The 20741-nt window shown below is 40.1% G+C and overlaps 1 protein-coding gene across 2 annotated transcripts in view; it reads left to right on the top strand.

Moving 5' to 3' along the window:
• The first annotated feature begins 6901 nt into the window (after positions 1-6901).
• The window catches only part of CENPF (centromere protein F), a 61320-nt gene continuing 47480 nt past the window's right edge, over positions 6902-20741 (top strand). For both annotated transcript variants that reach the window (XM_067728965.1, XM_067728963.1), the window contains exons 1-6: positions 6902-7025; positions 9684-9882; positions 10917-11113; positions 16713-16834; positions 17249-17340; positions 19805-20096. In XM_067728965.1, coding sequence (XP_067585066.1) covers positions 9721-9882; positions 10917-11113; positions 16713-16834; positions 17249-17340; positions 19805-20096 — 865 coding nt within the window. In that variant the 5' untranslated portion in view covers positions 6902-7025; positions 9684-9720. The remainder of the gene's footprint in view (positions 7026-9683; positions 9883-10916; positions 11114-16712; positions 16835-17248; positions 17341-19804; positions 20097-20741) is intronic.

Raw genomic sequence — 20741 nt, 5'->3', positions numbered from 1 at the left:
AGGCTGCGGTGGCTGCAATTGCTTGTTCACTATTATTATCAAATACACAAACACATAAGGGTACCCCAGTGAACCCCCTGAGTTCCAGACATATTATTCCCTGTCCCCTTAACATAGTAACAATTCTAGCTTCTCATGATAATCAAGGTTGAGTAACCTCACCAGTATTGTAACTCCTTTCTTTGCCTGCTGTTCCACCCACATAAGGAAAACAAAGAGACGAGTTGTAGCTTCAGATTTTGTGGAATCCTTTTGTGTCACTGGGAGTAGTGTTCCCCACTCCCCACTTTACCCAGTAGAGCCCACACTAGAATGGGAAACACAAATGGGCTATTATGAGTGATAATGAGAGGGGCTAAGCCTTGTTCCACTTTCTGGCATCTGGATCTGGATTTTCGAGCTATGAGGGACACAGCTTGATATATTGGTTCAGTACAGATAGTGCGTTAAGGAGGATAGTTCCCCAGTTCTATAGGATGTTGCCTTAGCTGAACTGTTAATAGGCTATTCCAATATGGTATTTTTTTTAAAGATTTTTTTGATGTGGACAATTTTAAAGTCTTTGTGGAATTTGTTACAATATTCCTTCTGTTTTTATGTTTTGCTTTTTTGGCCGCGAGGTGTGTGGGATCTTAGCTACCGGACCAGGGATGGAACCTGTACCCCCTGCATTGGAAGGTGATGTCTTAACCACTGGACCGCCAGGGAAGTCCCTCCAATATGGTATTTGTATTGGTTTCCTGAAGCTGATATAACAAAGTACCAACAACTTGGTGGCTTAGAACAACAGAAATTTATTGTTTCACGTTTCCAGATTCTAGAAGTTTGAGATGCTGTTGGCAGGATTGGTTCCTTCTGTTGGCTGTGAGGGAAACTCTGTTCCATGCCTGTCTCCTAGCTTCTGGTCACTTAGCAGCCATCTTTGGTGTCCCTTGGCTCGTGGCAGCGTAACTCTATTCTCTGTGTCTCTGTCTCTGTGTCCAAATATCTCCTTTTGATAAGGACATAGTCATATTGGAGTAGGGCCCATCCTAATGACCTCATCTAACTTAACAGATTATATTTGAAACGACCCTGTTTCCGATTAAAGTCACATTCTGTTGTACTGGGAGTTAAGACTTCAACATATGAATTTATGGGGGACACAATTCAACTCAAACAGTATTAGACCAGCTACTTCCAGAAAAAAGTAGCATGTGGTAGAACCAGCAAATCCCATGGTCATGTACACATTTCTCAATAAAATAGGTCCCTTGGCACAAGGCAATCTTATGCAGGATTCTATGACCGTTATCAGGTATTCTATAAGCCCTTCATAGAGTATTTCTGGCAGAGGCACTGCAGAAAAAGAAGATAAACCCATATTAGGAGTAGGTATCAATTCCTTCAGACAGGAAGGGCTCCAATACAATTGACTTGCCATCAAGAAGCTGGTTGGTTGTTTTTACTTGGGATACTGAGGACACAGTGTCGGTCTGATGATGACAGGTTGATTATGCAGCAGAAATAGTGGTTAGACCAGCTTTTTTGAGAGGGAGCCCATGCTGTTGGGCCCATCTATAGCCACATCCCTGACACCATGGCTATTCTGATGATGGGACCATTGTGCACTCGGGTGACTGAGGGCATCCACTGGACAATCCACCAGACCAATCATCCTGTCCATCTGGTTGTGTCTTATCTGTGGTGGGTGCTCTCTAGAGGGCATTGACGTAAGACCTAAAGACTCAAACTCTTTGTTCTCTTTTCTGTAAGGTCTACCCAAAACCCTCTTCTCTAAAACTCTATGTCTCTAATAATTTCATCGTGCTCCTTCCAGGCCCCTGACATGTCAGCCAAATCATTTGCCCAGAGGTATATCCTGAACTTGGGCTACCTTTTCTTCCATGTGAAGCAGACAATCAACTGTTCTGCTCACAGCTCTGCACACTGGAATCCCCCCTTGTGGTGCTGTAGGGAGCAGCAATTTGTTTTCAGGACACCCCAACATATGAAGCCAACCCATCTGTGAACGAGAATCAGGCATTTTCTCCTCTTTGGCTTGTTTGGGGAACCCACAATGAGACCATAGATGTGCATTGAGACAAAGCATTGGTGAAACAGAACAGGTGACTTGTGGCCACTTATTTATGTAAGTTATTTGTGGCTTGGGCTCCATCATAGAATGGCTTGCTACTGCACCCACTAGAACCCCTGACTTGGTGGATCTGACAATACTCAGCTAGTGATGGACATACCTGATATTCCAAGGTCAGGTGCTCAGTCTTTAATAAAGCCAGTAGCACATCAGGAGTCTTTTTTCAAATGGTGAGTCATTCTCTACTGGAGGAAACATGGCTTTGCTCCAGGATGCTGGGGAGTCTGTGCAATGAATTTCTCCTTGAGGCTTGCCAGAGGCTTGGCCTTATTGGCCACAGTTATCTCTAGTATTATTAGGTTTGCAGATGATATGGCCAAACGCCGGGCCCTGCCTTGATTTTGCACTGTAATGGCTCTCAGCTTTCTGCTGGGCCAATGCTTGAATATTTCTGGTAATAGAAATCAAGTGAAACCCAAGTGTGCTGGCCATTTATCTGTCACCTAGGAATACAATCCCAATCAAAATTCCAGAAGGCTTTTAGAAAAATTAATATTCTTATTCTGAATTTTTTTGAAAGATAAAGGCCCTAGAATAGATGACACAATTTTAAAAAGATCATAATGTAAATCGAGGATTTACATTACCTAATTTCATGACTTACCATAAGACCTACGGTAATCAAGACAGTGTGATACAGGTGTGAAGATAGACATATAGATCAGTAGAACAGAATAGAGAGGCAAAAATATATCCATATTTGTATATTCAACTAATTTTCAACAAAGGTGCTTTCAATGAAGAAAGGATAACCTTTTCAACAAATTGTGGTAGAATAACTGGATCTCTATATGGGAAAACATAAATGTTAAACCTAACTTCACACCATACACAAAAATAAACTCAACATGAATCATGAACTTAAATGTAAAAGCTCAAATTATATAATTTCCAGAAGAAAACAGAAGAAACAGTCTTTGCAAATTTGGGATAAGGGATTTATCAAAAAAAAAGCATGATGTGTAAAGGAGAAAATTGAATAGGTTCCATCAAAATCAAATGTTTCTGCTTTTCAAAAGACATCATCAAGAAATTGAAAAGACAAGCAATGGACATATATCTGACAAAGGCTTTGTATCCAGAATATATGGGAAATCATACGAAGACCAACTTAATAAAAACATAGGCAAAATATTTTAATAGATACTTCACAAGATATACAACTAAATAATAAGCATGTCAAAAGATGCTCAATGTCGTTAGTCATCAGAGAAATGCAAATTAAATCCAGTGTGAAATACACACACCAATTAGAATGACATAAAGACTGACTACCACATGTTGGTGAAGATGTGGATCAGAGATAGAACACTCATGCATTGTGGCAATGTGAAGTATACAACCACTTCGGAAAAGACTGAGGATGTTTCTTAAAAAGTTAAACACCCATGGTAACTAGACTTATTGTGGTGATCATTTTGAAATGTGTAGAAATATCGAATCACTACATTGTGTAACAGGAACTGCTTCACAAAAATAGGATGTTGGAAATGGAAGCAGGCTTTTCAGTGCTTTTGTGGCAATCTCAGGATATTCCGCCTTGACTTTAATCCAGAACGTATGAAGATTTGAAGTTGTCTCAAACATATATTTTTTTACATTTATTTATTTTATTTATTTTTATATTTGGCTGTGTTGGGTCTTTGTGCTGCACAAGGGCTTTCTTTAGTTGTGGTTAGCAGGGGCTACACTTTGTTGCGATGCGCGGGCTTCTCATTGCGGTGGCTTCTCTTGTTATGGATCACGGGCTCTAAGCGCACGGGCTTCAGTAGTTGTGGCTCGCGGGCTCTAGAGCACAGGCTCAGTGGTTGTGGCGCACGGGCTTAGTTGCTCTGCGGCATGTGGGATCTTCCCAGACCAGGGCTTGAACCTGTGTCCCCTGCGTTGGCAGGCGGATTCTTAACCACCGCGCCACCAGGGAGGCCCTGTCTCAAACATATTTTTAAGGCCACCGTCATTTGCGATCTCAAGCAGTTGATCCTCTTCTAGGACGGACAAAGTCGATTCACCTGGCTTATTCACAAATGGGTCACGGATCCATTCCTTCCCAGTTCGGGGGTCTTTTGTGGTTGGGAAGTAACGCTCAAAGTCTTTTGAAGGCTGAGATAGCTGATCAGGCACCAGCTGGGAGAAAGAAGGCCCTGGCTCAGTCTCTTTCAAAATCTCTGCTAATGTTTGAAACATGTCAAAAATCCCAATGTGCACTCATCGCCCCCAGAATTCCACTTTGGCTTTGAATGAAGCCACTTTATCTGCCGACTTGAACACAGTTGTCGTTCTCCCCTGAAGTGACAGATTGAGTTCATTGAGCAGGTTGAATATGTCACACAAGTAAGCAAGTTTTGCGACCCATTCTGTGTCACTGAAATGTGCTGCCAGTGGTGACTCTTTCTAAAAGAAATCTCTAGAGCAGCTCTCATAACTCAAAAACTCTGGCCAGTGATCTACCCTTAGAAAGCCATCTCACTTCTGTGTCTAAGAGAAGACGTGTGTGCTCTGCGTCCGTCTCCTCACAGAGCTGTGCAAATAGACGTGAGCTAAGGGCATGTATTTTAATACATGATAATATTAATTGATAATAATATTGATAATTGTTCATTATCAACTTAATCACATCCTGCAAAACGCTGTTAAGTTCAATTGACTTTTTCGGCTAGCCAGCATTTCTCTGTGGATGACACAGTCTGTAGACTCACATTCAGAGGTGACCTCTTTGACCCAAGTAGTGAAACCAGAAAGCCGTCCGGTCATGGCAGCTGCTCCGTCCATGCATATACTGACACAAAATGACCAATTCAGTGTTCCTGATATGTAATCATTCAAGGACTTGAATAATTCTGCAGCTGTGGTGTTGGTTGGCAACAAAAGTGCGCATAACATATCCTCATGCACATCCTCCTGAAAAATATATCGCACAAAAACAAACACTGTTGCCTTGTTGTCAACATCGGTAGACTTGTCAACCTGGATTGCGTACCACGGTGACTCATTAATCCTCTCTAACAATTGAGCCTCAGTATCCTCTGCTATTTCATCAGTTCCTCTAGTTATGGTGCTAGCCAAAAACAAAGCTGGGGAAAAATAGAGGCAGGGGAAGGGAATCATAAAATTTAAGTCACAGAAATATCACTGAAGTTGCTACAATAGTCTCCATCACATAATTCCCTTGTCCAAGAAGTGAATGTATTTCTTTATTATTTATTATAGAATAGTGTAGCACAAAGCTTGGCTATACAGTGGTCGCTAATAGACATCTGCTTAGTAATGAATGAAAGAATAGTAACTGCAAATATCTCATTCAAACCTTGAGAATCCTCTATTACACGTTTTTCTAGTTCTGTTTTCCTTAGGCAGCTAATACATAGTCGAATAATTACCCTGGGAAGCAACATAGTTGGAATTGTTGTTGGCGTCAGAATTTGGTTCAAATCCCCAAACAGCCAGATACTAGACTGATAAGGAAGAGTGTCTCATAAAATTCTCTTCCCTTACCTGCTCCCTCCTCTCTCCTTGGGGCTTCAAGGAGACTGGAGAACAAGGCCTTTCTCCAGCTGGCAGTTTTACTTCCCAAGATAATTTTATTTTTAAGTTCTATGTGTAAAATTACTAGGGAGTTACTAGGGATGCAAAGATGAATTTAAAAAGATTTTAATCTACAGGATTTTCTGAGTCTGAAGGGGAGCCAGACGTAAACATAGATATCTATATGTATAACTATATTTATCTACCCATCTATTATAAGACATGGCAAAAATCCTAAAAGTATAAACCAAGCTCTAGGAAAGGCCTAGGAAATTATTATTTCTAAGGGGTGGGTGGGAATAGCGAAATTTTAAGAAGAAAGTGGCATTTGAATGGTGTACTGAAGGATGAGTAGAATTTCAGTGAAAGGTAAGGGGCTGCAGGAACGGTCTAATAAAAGATAAAGAGAGGGAGACAGAAAGATTGGAATCTATTGAGGAAGACAACAACATCAGAGATATATTAACTTAACAATTCATTGTTTTGCTCCTGCCTTTAAAGCTTATTTTTAGTTGAGAGAAATAAAACGGGTACATAAATACCCACAATACTAGTGAGCTTCATAGAAAAGGAGAGGTTGCATCCTGTTCCGACGATTTTTCTGGCTACAGTGTTCTCCCCTGGAATCCCGGCTAACAGATGTTCAGAATCACCTCTTTAGAATATGATCAATAGAGAACAGCAGTTAAGAGTGAGATCCTGCATGTGCTAGATTCAATTTCAAATGACTTAGCTTCTATGTGCTTCAGTTAACTTTTAAATAAAAATAAGAATATTTTCCTCAAAGAATTGTTAAGAATGACACGGGATGAAGAACACATGGCAGCACAGTACTTAGTATTTATGTCCTAAGTTATATATTTAATAAATAAGTAGATATGTGTGTACAGTATTGAGTTTTCACCAGACAGCACACTCCAGCGGGCTGTAGCCGATAGGCCTCACCCTCCTAATCAGTCTGCCCATTCCCTGGCTTTTGCGGAAAGAGCGGTTCATAACGCCTCCCAGCCTCCGCTAAAGCACGTGGACTCCGCCTCCCCACAACAACAAAACACCCTGTAGCACCAGCACCCGCCGCTCTGCTCCTGTGGCTTGATTTTTTTTTTTTTTTTTGGTGGCTTGATTTTTAAATCCATCCGAAAGGACCAATCAAAGGCGGCATTCCGAGTGCGCGGAAGAGGATTGGCTGACAGCTGATGACAGTGACCAATAGGCTTTGAGATGAGTTTGGTCTGGGCCGGAAGCGAGCGAATCGAAAACGGGTGGCGGTCGCGGGCAGTTTGAGTTGGAATCTGTGCTCCAGCCCGCGGCGGCTGTACTAGGGCCCGACTCTCTGAGTCGGGTTTTTCCCGACTCTGCCAGCAAGGTGAGCGTTCTGCTTGGGTCCCGGCTCTGGCGGCGAGAGTGAGGGAGCTGTTGGCCTTCTGCAGGGGGTTACTGAGCGGGGATGCCTGTGGAATCGCCCTCCTAGGCACTGAAGTTGCAGCGGGCCGCCGCCTCTTCCCTTCTGACGGAGCTGGGGAATCGGCCCCGGGCCAAGTTCTTTGTGGTGTCGGCCCCCCTCTGCTCCTGGTAAAAATGGGCTCGCACTAGTGTCCGGAGGCCCTGCTCGGTCACGGGCTTGCCCTTTGGAGGATCAATTTCCTCCTTTGTAAGGTAAAAGACTTGGGAGATCAGCAGGTATTTACTAGCAGCCTTCCGCGCCTATTTGAAATTTGGACACCGGTCCCTTGTTGCGTGGAGGAAATGCAGACTTTAGTTTTGAGGGTTTTGATCCGGGCAGCAGGTTGGTGTGCCTATTGTTAGTTGCGAGAGCATTTCTCTCACGCCTTCCACGTTCATTTGGCTGCGCCTGTGTTCCTGGCTCCGCTGTGGGATGAGGACTCAGAAATAAATGACTTTGAGCCTGGTCTAGACGAGCAGGCAGAGTTTTCATTCACAGGCTCCGCGGTGGCACTTTAGGCGGGAACTTGGGTTTCTTGGTGGAGATGGGGAATTCTGATAAAGGGAAAGCGCAAAACGGGCCTGCCGTGCCGGGGGTGGGCGAGTCACAAGGTCACAAAAGAGCTTCCTCGGGCACTTTCTGGGGTTGAGTGATTCGGGCATGGAGAGTGTCCTCCCCACGGTTAAGACAGAAACAGCATTTTCTGGAAGGAGGATAGTCCTGCAGATCTTTTTTGCAGGAACCTCGATATCCAGGGCTTTTCTACATCACCCACCCCTGCCCCCCACTTCCATCCCTTTGCCCCTCACATCTTTGAGGATTGCATTTTTTGTCCTTTTCTCCCAGTGGCTCCATAGAGATTGTTGAATGGTTGATGCCTTAATCTGTCAAAGTTCCCTCTAATCAAAATTAGCTTGGGTCTGGTGATTGCTTTAACCATTTATTTGTTGCTGTGTCTTAGACTTTGGAAATGGAAAAGCATTTAACTTGCCAGTCTTCCTTCTGTTTATTTCCATCATCTCTATCATCTTTTTAAATTGCTCCTTTTAATATTTTGTTCGCTGTGGTGTACGGATGTCATGATTTCAGTGGCTGGCAGAATTGTTTAGGAGTTGTAGTTGTGTGCCTCTGAGGTATGCTATACCCACCCGTGAACCCCTGAATGAGCAAGCTAGTTTGGAATAGAAGGAGTAGCCTATTGGGGCAGTGTAAATTGTCCTTTGTTGGTGGAGTGGCATGAGACTCCTTTAAGTAGTTTTTGGGTAAATGGGAATGGAGTTTAAGATGTTGTGTTCAAAGAACTAAAAGGGTGGGGTGGGATGTGAGAATGGCAGAGAAAACAGCTCTCCAAGGCTTGATACTAAAGTATGTGTTTTCCGAGACCCTTCCTTCTCTTTTAATATTTGGAAAAAGTTTTATTATACTTAGTACTTTCATCAACTATTTATTAATCTGATAAAAAATGTCATTGATAAAGTCGACTGAAACAAAACGCTAAAAATGGTTGTGGACTTCATTTAGTAAAAAACAGATTCTCATCCTGTTGCTAAAGGAAGTGGAAAATGAATGCTTTTTCTTTCTTTTGAGTTCTAAAGGCTAATGAATAAAGAATAATTGCCATACTTGTCTCCCAGCTGATTTAAATTTTCTAAGATATGCCTGAGAAAGAGGTAGGCCATTTCTATCTTGGCGCCACAGGCATCAGTATACAAATGAAAAAGCGTTTTCAGTGACTAATACAATCGCTAATATGTATGGAAAGCTTACCAGGAGATACTGTTCTAAAGCTTTAGGGAACCACCACCATTATTATTCCCATTTTACAAATGAGGAAACCAAGGCACAGAGGTGTTAAATAACATGCCCAAGGTCACGCATCTTGTAGGTTGCTGAGCAGGGATTTGAATCACTAAGGCTATATACCTGATTCCTGGTCAGGGTCTGTCTGGAGAAGGACTTTACTGCATTTTGCAGTGATTCTAGTGCTAGTATGGCATTCACCCTTTGTTCGTGCATGCATTGACTCAACAAATGATAACCTCTTGGGAGGAAAAGGAGGTACCTGTGCCATGAGAGACTTTGATGGGGAGATATGACCAGATTATGATGGTTGTCCTCAGGGAAGGCTTCCTGGAGGAAGAGGGACAGAGTATGAGTGGGAATTAATGACATGAAGAGAGGAAAGAAGAGCATTTGCAAAGTAACTTATCATGCATTTTATTTGTCCTGTAAGACCTATTTCACCAGAAACCTTATAGCAAAATATTCATGTCTTGTACAATGAAAACAAACTGAGTGGTAGAAAGCAGGTAGCCATATAAGAGTCAAAAATGAGATATAAGAAAACCAGAAAGCAAGGGGAAGCCAAACAAGCATACTGTGTACTATTGACACTTCACAGTCAGTTATTAGTAGTCACCTTGCAGAGGGTGGAGAAGATGGATGTTATACTTTGTTATCTTTTGAAACATGAAGTTTTGAAACTTGATTCTTAGAGGTGGTTATGTAGATTAGTTAGTCTCTGAGACAGTAAGTTTCTTTTTACTATAGTAAGACCAACAGGTTGTTTATTCTTTTCAGTTTATTTATAAATGTTTGAATAATAAAGGAGAGCAAAATGAGCTGGGCTTTGGAAGAATGGAAGGAAGGCCTGCCTACAAGAGCTCTTCAGAAAATTCAAGAGCTTGAAGGACAGCTCGACAAACTGAAGAAAGAAAGGCAGCAAAGGCAGTTTCAACTTGAAACTCTGGAGGCTGCGTTGCAGAAGCAAAAACAGAAGGTATCACTGAAATGCTGGTATTTAAAACTGTTCTCTCATTATTTGGATGAATGGTTTTGTCTTGGTCTTTTCAATTTAGAGAAAAATGATTTTGCCATCTTCAGGTGGTAATCCCCCCTCCTCTCCTTTATTGAATCTTTTTTTTTTTTTTTTTTTTTTTGGCCACACCACGTGGCATGTGGGATCTTAGTTCACCGACCAGGGATGGGACCGCGCCCCCTGCAGTGGAAGCTCAAGCTGAGTCTTAACCGCTGGACCACAGGGGAAGTCCCCTCCCCTGTTGAGTCATTTTTATTTTAATTACCTCATTTTCTCCGTTCTTTGTTTTCATTTCTGCTTACCTGCTAATGTGTAGGGCTGCCGAGTTCCATTTTCACTTCTGTTTAGGACCAAGAATTGGGCATTGCTTTTGCATTCCGCACTAAAATGGCCGAAAATCTCTGGCTCCGAATCTGGGATCAATATTAGAGCACTTTGCAGTCCAAATAGATATCACTATTTGGATATCTATTTAAAGTCCACTATTTGGACTTTCTGAGAGTGAGCTTTTCACCTTGGTATTCCCACCTCTCTCCAGGACTAGTAAATGGAAACTTAAATAGTACTTCTTTCGTTTCTTTGCATTCGCCAACCCATAGTAATACAATTACTGCTCCTAAAATGTTTTTGCTAGTGGGAGAATTTTTCAGTTTCTTACAGTAACTGGCTTTAGCAGCTGAACTTGAAAATGAATAGCTAAGGGAGGGTTTATAAGATTTATTTTTGATTTTTTAATTCTTGAAAGCCTATTAAAGCCTCTTTCTAGGATGGGTTTGTGTAGCCCTAACCGAGGACTGTAATACATGACTTTGCAAAACTTTTCTATCAATAGGCTTCAAAGTGAGATCATCTAAAATTTCGGTGTACATCAAGCACTGACTTCTGTATTTTTTCAACCATATCTCAGAAAATTAGTCATCAGTGTTAGATTAACAGATACTATTTGGTAAATTCATGAGTAAGAGACCTAGTTCCTTTTGAATAATCTGCATTAGGTTGAGAATGAAAAAGCTGAGGGTGCAAACCTGAAAAGGGAGAACCAAAGCTTGATGGAAATATGTGAAAATCTGGAGAAGACTAAGCAAAAGATTTCTCACGAACTTCAAGTCAAGGAGTCACAAGTGAATTTCCAAGAAGGACAACTGAACACAAGCAAAAAGCAAATAGAAAAACTGGAACAGGAACTTAAAAGGTAACTTTTTTGGGAATTGTATTTATTATAGATGTCTTTGTATATATTCATCAGATGCAGCTATCTTTTCCTTTTATGGTGTAATTATTACACATTGACATTTTTTTCTTTCCAGTGGAATGAACAATGATTTGAGGAAGATTAATTCTTTTCTTATATGCTTCAGTCCTATTGTTGCATGGCTCAGTACTATATAAATTCATTAAATGGTTGCTAGCTTATTCATTTACTTATTCAGTATATGTTTATTAAGCTGCTTCATGTGCCAGGCACTGTGTTTGTTACTAGGGAATGCAATAATAAATAATACCAAAACTATCAACAGTGGTTACTGAAAAAATGGAGGGAAGTTAAAGCATGGCTTATATTGATGGCTTCTGTTTTCTCTGTGTGGAAAAGCTGTTGTAGAGAATCAGAGAACTAGGGAACTTCAAAAGGACTGAGGAGCACTGAGGGCTCAGTTGAGATTGGAGGCCAGGAATTTATAGTGGGACCAATCTATAGCGTTTAATGGGTTTTTTTTTTTTCCTTTCTTTAGCATATAAATGCTGAGAAGGTATACAGGAGGATCGATTTAGGGTTTTTGGGCGAGGGTGATGGGATAGAAGACAGTGGAATAATTGAGGATATTGGAAGAGAGTGATTGAAGTTGGGTGCCATGGAATCTCAGCTGGAGAGGAGGGAAGTGAAGTCTAGAAGACTTTCCTACTGAGGTCCCCATCCAAGAGACCCATCTTCCATCTTAAGTATTACATAATCAATTCACCAATATCAATTCCATATTTAGGCAATAAAAAAAGGTGCTTATTACTACTTTTCCATTAAAAAAAAAATCCCCCAAACAACTAGAGGCATTATTCAAAATAAATTTAATGGGACTTGAGCACTGCTGGCTTATAAATGGAATCTTCTTGTTCTAGTAGTGGAATTTTGTCAAAATAACAAGGAGTGATAAACACTAAAAGCAAAAAAGACTTTAGCAAATTGCCCTATTGTTAATTCCATGAATATACACCCAAAAATTTTAAGAAAAAATTTTGTTTTGAAATAACTTTAGACTTCCAGAAACAGTTGTTAACATCTTACATAACCAGAGTACAATGACCAAATCAGAAATAAACATTAATTCAATACTATTAACTAAACTACAGACTTTATTGGAATTTCACTCATTTTTCCAGTAATGGCCTTTTTGTGTTCCAGGATCTGATCCAGGATTCCACACTGCATTTAGTTGATGTTTTCTTACTTTTTTTTTTTTTAGTATTTATTTGGCTGCGCTGGGTCTTAGTTACTTTTTTTTCTAAGCTCTGATGGTTTCTTGTCTTTTGTGACCTTGACATTTTTAAAGAGCACTAGTCTCCTTTATTGTAGAATAGTCCTCAATTTGGGTTCGTCTGCTGTTTTTCAACAATGGCAGAATTGACATTTTGGACTGGATTATTCTTTGTTGTGGAAGGCTGCCCTGTAGGCTGCATTGTAGGATACTTAGAATTCCTGGCCTCTACCCACTAGATGCCAGTAGCACTTACACCACCTCCAAATTTTGACAGTCAAAAATGTTGCCAGGCGTTGCCAAATGTCCTTTGGGAGGGCAAATTCATCCCGGATGGAGAATCACTGGGTCAGATTGAGGTTATGAATTTTTGGTAAGAATACCACGGAGGTAGTGACACACCTTTATAGTGACGTGTATAGTAGTGACGTGCATCATATCAGAGTGTACATGATTTAATTTGACTTTTAAACCGATCGCTTGTTAGGGTGTTTATCTGGGTTTCTGCATTATAAAGTTACTGTTTTTCCATTTGTAATTAATAAATATTTTGATGCCAAGAATTTTTTTTCCTGGCATAGCTACAATAATCTTAATTCTACCTACAAAGGAAACATACTTTTGAAAGTTAAAACGTTTAAAAATTACAGTTTGCCCTCCATATCCATGAGTTCTGCATCCACAGATTCAACCAACCAAGGGTCAAAAATATTTGAAAAAAATTCCAGAGAGTTCCAAAAGCAAAACTTAAGTTTGCTGCGTGCAGGCAACTATTTACATAGCATATACATCGTATTAGGTATTATAAGTAACCTAGAGATGATTTAAAGTATACAGGAGGATATACATAGGTTATACGTAAATACTACCTATGTGATTTTATATGAGAGTTGAGCATTTGCACATTTTAGTATTCAAGGGGGTCCTAGAACCAATCTTCTGCAGGTAGATTGTTAGGGACAACTATATACTTGTCTTTTGGTGAAGCTGATAATTTAAGTGCACAGAAATCTTTTTCTAATTTTGTTTCCTATCCGTGTGGGAAGGTGGCTATCTATAATTTGCCATGTTAGAATGATAAATAAATTTCTGTCTTGTTGAGTTCTTTGTTTTCCTAAACTCTATCCTGGTCTGTGTTCATCACTATTCCTAGCACCTGGCAATTGTAGGTCCTCAAATATTTGTTGAATGAATGAATGAAAGAGAGGCATTTGTTTTGGAAAGCAGGTGCTCGGGAAGTAGGAAGCTCACTTCAGTATGCTAGAATAATCATTTCTTTGAAAAGAACATTTTGGCTGCCAATATTAGAAATATTGGTTTTAATAATTTACTTTATTAATTGGTTTTAATAATTTAATTTAGACAGAAATGTTAGTATTTTTTAACATTTGAGAAAAAATGCTTTTGTATACATTTCCCTATTTCATTGAAAAGTGCCATTTGGTAGCAGTGCCTGCAGATATAGTTCATGGTTGTATCTGACATGTAGCAATGGTTAAATGTTAGCATTAATATTATCAGTTGTTAGTTATTATCGTCATCATGGGATTAGGATACCCTCATAGCACATTTAGTTTAAAAATATTTTTATTATCTATGATGTTGATAGATATAGATGTTTATAAAAGTTTACAAACTGTATAGACTTTAGACTATAAAAACTATTGAGTATACTCTTCTATAGTATAAAAATTGTTAAGGGTATAAGACCTATAGATTACAATAACTATTGAGTATAGTTTTAATTATTTAATTTTTGGGGCAGTGTTGGGTCTTTGTTGCGGTGCGCAGGCTTCTCATTATCGTGGCTTCTTTTTGCAGAGCACGAGCTCTAGGCACGCAGGCTTCAGTAGTTGTGGCACGTGGGCTTCAGTAGTTGTGGCTCGCAGGCTCTAAAGCACAGGCTCAGTAGTTGTGGCACACGGGCTTAGTTGCTCCACAAAGTGTATGATCTTCCCGGGCCAGGGCTCGAACCCGTGTCCCCTGCATTGGCAGGCGGATTCTTAACCACTGCACCACCAGGGAAGCCCCGAGTGTAGTTTAAAATTTTTCACTGGTAACCTTCAGGTACAGGGCAGGAACTTATTTTTTCCATCAATGGCCACCGATTTCAGGTACATCTTGAACGAGTTAGGTTGAACATTTGAAATGTTGGTCAAAAACTGGTGAATAATAGACACAGAACACAGACTGGTTGTTGTCAGGGACTGGGGGAAGATGGCACTGGGGAGAAATTCCTTAATGGTTAAAGAGCTTTACTATGGAATGATAGAAATGGCTTTTAAGTAGATAGAGATGGTAGTTGTACAACACTGTGAGTGTAATTAATGCCACTGCATTGTTCACTTAATCTGGTTAATTTTATGTTACGTGAATTTCACCTCAATAAATTATTTTTTAAAACAAAACAAAAAATGAACAAACAAAAACAAACAAATAAAAACTGGTGAATATTAGCAATCTCATATAGTTAAATTAGACCTAGGAGAAAACAGCTTAATTTTATGTTTTTTTGTTTTGTTTTGGTGGTGTGGTGATTTGTGTTTTTTCTCTCCCTAGGAGACAGGAGATACAAAGGTTTATAAAAATAATAGAGTATACTTTTATTTAATAGTTAAAATTAATAAACTTTTTTTTTTTTTTTTTTTTAACTGAAAAGATGTGAATTTGAGAGGGCAAAGAAACATCAGTTTTGCAAAGTTCTTCAAAATTCATCTCTGGAGTTTTACCAACCTTTTTACACCTTTGGAAGTCTATAGACCTGCAGTGTCCAATATGGTAGCCACTGGTTACATGTGGCTGTTGAACACTTGAAATGTGGCTAGTGTCAATTGAGGTGTGCTGGAAGGACACAACCCAGTCCAAATTCTGAAGATTTAGTACAAAAACATGTAAAATATCTTATTAATGATTTTTGTAATGATTATAAGTTGAAATTACAATATGGAAAATATTGAGTTAAATATTAAGATTAAATTCATTTATTTCTTGTTACTTTTTTCATGCTAATACAACATTTTTGTTGGAGGACTCTTACCTGTTATAAATTCGAATGTGACAATTTGATTTGCTGAGCAGCCATTTTCAGCTCATACATTGCTTCTTCCTTCCCGGATTGAATTTGGAGCAGGCAGAGCTAGGGCACTGAGGCACTTTCTTCACTACTTTCTTCACTCCCTGCTTTGAGTAATGTGTCCTTGGCAAAGAGAATGGTGCACATCATTAGCCATTTACTAGGGTATTCATTTTATTTCTTGTGTTAAGTTAAACTCAGAGACATTGGAGACTTGCAGGAATTGAGTCCTCTCTTAAGTTTGCTTCTGAAGGGTGTTACAACTGAAATGGTAGGGATACTCTGTACACATATACAATACAGTCGGCCCTCGTATCCACAGGTTCTGCACCCACAGATATGGAGGGCTGAGTGTACGACTGCTGTTTTATATAAGGGACTTGAGCATCCCTGGATTTTGTTATCTGCAGGTGTCCTGGGACCAACAACCCACAGATCCCAAGGACGACTGTATATAGCTCACTTTCTCCAGTTCTTTGGATCTGTTTCCTGCCAGTATCTTTTCTAGATGCATTACGTTAACTTGATTTTTAAAATGTGTTTTAAAAATATCACAAAAGACGTGATATGTATATCAAATCTGTTTGTTTTTGGTTTTTTTGCGGTACGCGGGCCTCTCAGTGTTGTGGCCTCTCCCGTTGCGGAGCACAGGCTCCGGATGCGCAGGCTCAGCGGCCATGGCTCACGGGCCCAGCCGCTTTGCAGCATGTGGGATCTTCCCAGACTGGGGCATGAACCCGTGTCCCCTGCATCGGCAGGTGGACTCTCAACCATTGTGCCACCAGGGAAGCCCCAAATCTCTGTTTTTATAATGACAATGTTATAAGTAATGCCATCCGGTTTTATGATTTGAGCCCATGCTCCAGTTTCCTCCTGTGTTTCTGAAATTCTGGTATTTTGTAGCACTGTGTCTTTCTTTGGCCTAGAATATAAAATTTCATTGGAATGTGTCCCAACCCTCTCAACTCTTCTTTGCTACTGTGGTGGTTATTACAGATCTTCATTATCGTCTTTATCACGTTGTAATTACTGGTCTATAGTTCTGTTTTCCTAACTAGACTGAGTTCCTTTGAAGACAAAGGACTGTCTCATAAATTAGTTCTTATTAAACGTCTGTTGGATAAATGAAGTGGTAAGAATTCTTAGAGGGTTGGTTTTTTTGTAAGTTTATCGCTTTCTGAGAACGTATGGTGTTGGTATTCTACAGCTGTTGCTCTGATTTGCCATCCTCTCGGGTCCTTTTCTCATAGGTGTAAATCTGAACTTGAAAGAAGCCAACAAGCTGCACAGTCTGCAGATGTCTCTATGAGTCCATGCACTACACCACAAAAAATTTTTGCAACTCCACTCACACCAAGCCAGTATTATAGCGGTAAGGATATTTTCCCTTTGTATAAATAGCTCTTTTATTGAGATTTTAATTCTGCCAAAGAAATGAATTCATTCAACTTTGAATTCAACTTCTAATTTTAGCATTAAAAAAAAAGCAGCCATTAGTTACATATACATTTGTGTATCTGTTGAACTATGTTGAGCCATCAGTAAGCCTTTAAACTTTTCACTTTATCCTATGGTATTTTAAAACATAATTCAGTTTTGGAATATTTAAAACACCTATGTTTCCATGTATTTTGATATTTGAGTAATTTGATCAGTATCCATTGCCTTAACCAAAATATTCTTTCTATCTGATGTACTAAGATACTCATTTCTAGGCGATCTATCATAATGATTCTTTGCAAAATCAGTGATCGAAGTAAAACTGTATCTCAATGTCTGTGTTTAGGTTCCAAATATGAAGATTTAAAAGAAAAATATAATAAAGAAGTTGAAGAACGAAAAAGATTAGAGGCAGAGGTGAAAGCCTTGCAGGCAAAGGTAAATTAATTATGGGCCTTTTAATAGAGTATGCAGTTGAAGAAGTACTTTGATATAGGATGCAACAAGGATAGAGAAAAATCTGCTTCACATAGGGCTGGCACATTTTTATTACACTGAGAAAATAAAGTTCCTGGCTCATTGGTTATGGTATTTTTAAATTTTAAAATAGGTAAGAGTAGAGTAAAATAGATTGGGGAGATGACTTTATCCCTAAATATTAAATGTTCACCAAATTCCATGGAAACTGTGGTCATGTAATTATTTCTCTGTTAAGATCTAATGATAAAGAAGAAGTTTCAAGAGGGTGGGACCAGAGTCATAACTGACACTCACTAGCTTTGGAACCTGGAGGCGATTGCTTCCTGTTCAGGCCTTCTGATGGAATGTGGTGATTGCTACCAGGGACGTGAGGTTTGGGGGTCATTATTAATGAACTGTTTATTTCAGGTGAGAATGTTATCAACGTAATCTCCCCAGTTCTTTTAAATAAGTTGCTGACAAGTGTTTTAAATTACATTTTGATAGGGGTAAAAAAAGCAGAGAGAGGTGGGTGAAAAGATTTGTTTAACATCAATAAAATAAACAAAATGCGTATTTTGGAAACCCCAGCTTTTAGTTTCAGGACTGACCCAGAAAATACCTGGTGTCTATAGAATATACCTTTCCCATTTCTGTGCACGATGTTATTTATTTATTATTTATTTTATTATTTTTTTTTGCGGTACACTGGCCTCTCACTGCTGTGGCCTCTCCCGTTGTGGAGCACAGGCTCCGGACGCGCAGGCTCAGCGGCCATGGCTCACGGGCCCAGCCGCTCCGCGGCATGTGGGATCTTCCCGGACCGGGGCACGAACCCGTGTCCCCTGCATCGGCAGGCGGACTCTCAACCACTGCGCCGCCAGGGAAGCCCGCTGTTATTTGTTTTTTAAAAAATTCCAGTTTGGCACTTAATGGCACAATTCTAAACATATGAACTTGGTGAGATGGCACAACTTAGCAAACAGTTTAAGGCTGAATTTATACGTAGATGCCTTAAATACTGAGGATCAAAAAAATACCTGTTAGAGCTTTAACAATTTAAATTCTTTTTACGTCTTTAACCCTTGTTTTGAGATCACCAGGGTTTTGATATGTAGCAAAGGCATTGCTTACAAGATGAATAAAATTAAACAATAATTCTCTGGTCTGACTTGGAAATACGTGCTTTGTTATCCAGTTCAGTCATTGGTATCAATTCTGGCCCTGACATCTGTTCCCAGAGTTATTTTGTGGAGGACTATGCGTCTCCAGAAGCCTTAAACCTTTCCCTGTGGCAAGAAAAGCCCTTGCTATCAAAAATTTAACTTGGGCTTCCCTGGTGGCGCAGTGGTTGGGAGTCCGCCTGCCGATGCAGGGGACACGGGTTCGTGCCCCGGTCCAGGAAGATCCCACATGCCGCGGAGCGGCTGGGCCGGTGAGCCATGGCCGCTGAGCCTGTGCGTCCGGAGCCTGTGCTCCGCAACGGGAGAGGCCACAACAGTGAGAGGCCCGCGTACCAACAACAAACAAACAAACAAAATTAACTCAGCTTCTATAGCCACACCTTGATAGTTTTCAGAATGCAGGCAGAGAGAAGAACAAAAAGAAGAATTCAAAACAGCAGAAAATCCACAAATGTGTATTATATGATACAAAATACCTCATACGACATTTTTGGGGGGAGAGTGTTATGGTGGAATGTGAGATTCTTGAAAGAGTTCTTTAGGTTAGTATTGAATTTTGAGTCTCAGTGTGCAAAGCTACAGGGGGAGGTGACCAAGGAGGGGCAAAGTAAAATCAAATTTCAGAATTCAAAATGGCAGTGAGTACTCACATGTGTTTTTATGAAGTATATGAGGGATGCAGAATAAATACAAAAACTGAGCCCATTTAAAATAGATTGGGCCTCAGATGGTACTGATTTCACCCTTCAGTGCCAAGTCTGACCATTAGAACATTTCCTCACTGGTTATTGGGACCCAGTGGTCCCCTTGACTTGATGAATGTTCTTTCTTGGTACACAGTGGAAGTGTTACTACCTTCTTGGCATGGCTTTATGTTCTATTTGAAAATAAGTACATAATCTTTTTTTTTTTATTGCAGTATTGCTGATTTCCAATGTTGTATTAGTTTCAGGTATATATAGCAAGGTGATTCAGTTATATACATTATATATACATATATACTTTTTCATATTCTTTTCCATTATAATTTATTGCAAAACATTGAATGTAGTCCCCTGTGTGTAAGACCTTGTTGTTTATCTATATTATATGTAGTAGTTTGTATCTGCTAATCCCAAACTCCTCATTTACCCGCCCTCCCACCCCCGCTGCTTTCCCCTTTGGTAACCATAAGTTTGCTTTTTTATGTCTATGAGTCTACTACATAGTCTTAAATATTTTGACTTCTAAAGGGCTCTAAAGAGTTTCTGTTTTTACAGAAAGCAAGCCAGGCTACTCCCCAAAGCACCATGAACCACCGGGACATTGCCCGACATCAGGCTTCATCATCTGTGTTCTCATGGCAACAAGAAAAGACCCCAAGTCGTCTTTCATCCAGTGCTCTAAAAACTCCAATTAGGAGGGATTTCTCTGCATCTAGTTTTTCTGGGGAACAAGAAGTGACTCTGAGTAGATCAACTTTGCAAATAGGGAATAGAGATGCTAATAGCAGTTTCTGTGATAATTCTAGCAATTCTCATCTTTTGGATCAATTCAAAGCCCAGAATCAAGGTAACTTCTTGAGCTAAATTAAATTTTCCTGAGATAATTTTAGAAGTCTAGAAATTTCTAGACATTTTTAGCCCTAGAAAGTGCTCATGTGTTTTGTTAGACCCATCAGTGATCAACATCCCAGCCTGGTGATGTGAAATACTGTCTTTGGGATAATGAGAAAAGATATCACCATTTGGAAAGGTACCTTTATTTGTACTATAAAGCTGGTGCCATGAAGACTTGAAAAGTAGGGTGAGTGACTTTGACTTTCCAGAGCGGGGCAAGTAGGTGGGTTACAGTTGACACTCCCCACAGCTCTCCCCTGGCTCCTTTTGTGGCCCATGAAACAAGCCAGTTTTGGCCAGAGGTGTGGCATGTGTCTGTAGGAGAGCTTTGCTGTGTGCTGCCAGGTTGTGTGTATGGGAGAAACCTGTAACCTTGGCTGCTGCACCACGCTGCTGCTGACAGCCAAGGGTGCCAGGTGGTGTTCTGGAATCTAGTCTGCAGACTGTGATAATTTCCAGTGCTATGGTAGATTGAAAATCACCATCTGTGTGCACTGGTGAGACCTGTCCCATGGCCAGTGCCATTGGAACCAATATTGTGTATATGTGGGGAAAAAAATGAAAAAAAACATTGTTGTTAATTTTGGCAATAGAGGAG

Source organism: Pseudorca crassidens, chromosome 2 (assembly GCF_039906515.1).
Source record: "Pseudorca crassidens isolate mPseCra1 chromosome 2, mPseCra1.hap1, whole genome shotgun sequence".
In the NCBI taxonomy this organism is placed as follows: domain Eukaryota; kingdom Metazoa; phylum Chordata; class Mammalia; order Artiodactyla; family Delphinidae; genus Pseudorca; species Pseudorca crassidens.
The sequence above is the reverse complement of the archived record's forward strand: the minus strand, read 5'-3'. Positions and strand labels throughout refer to the sequence as shown.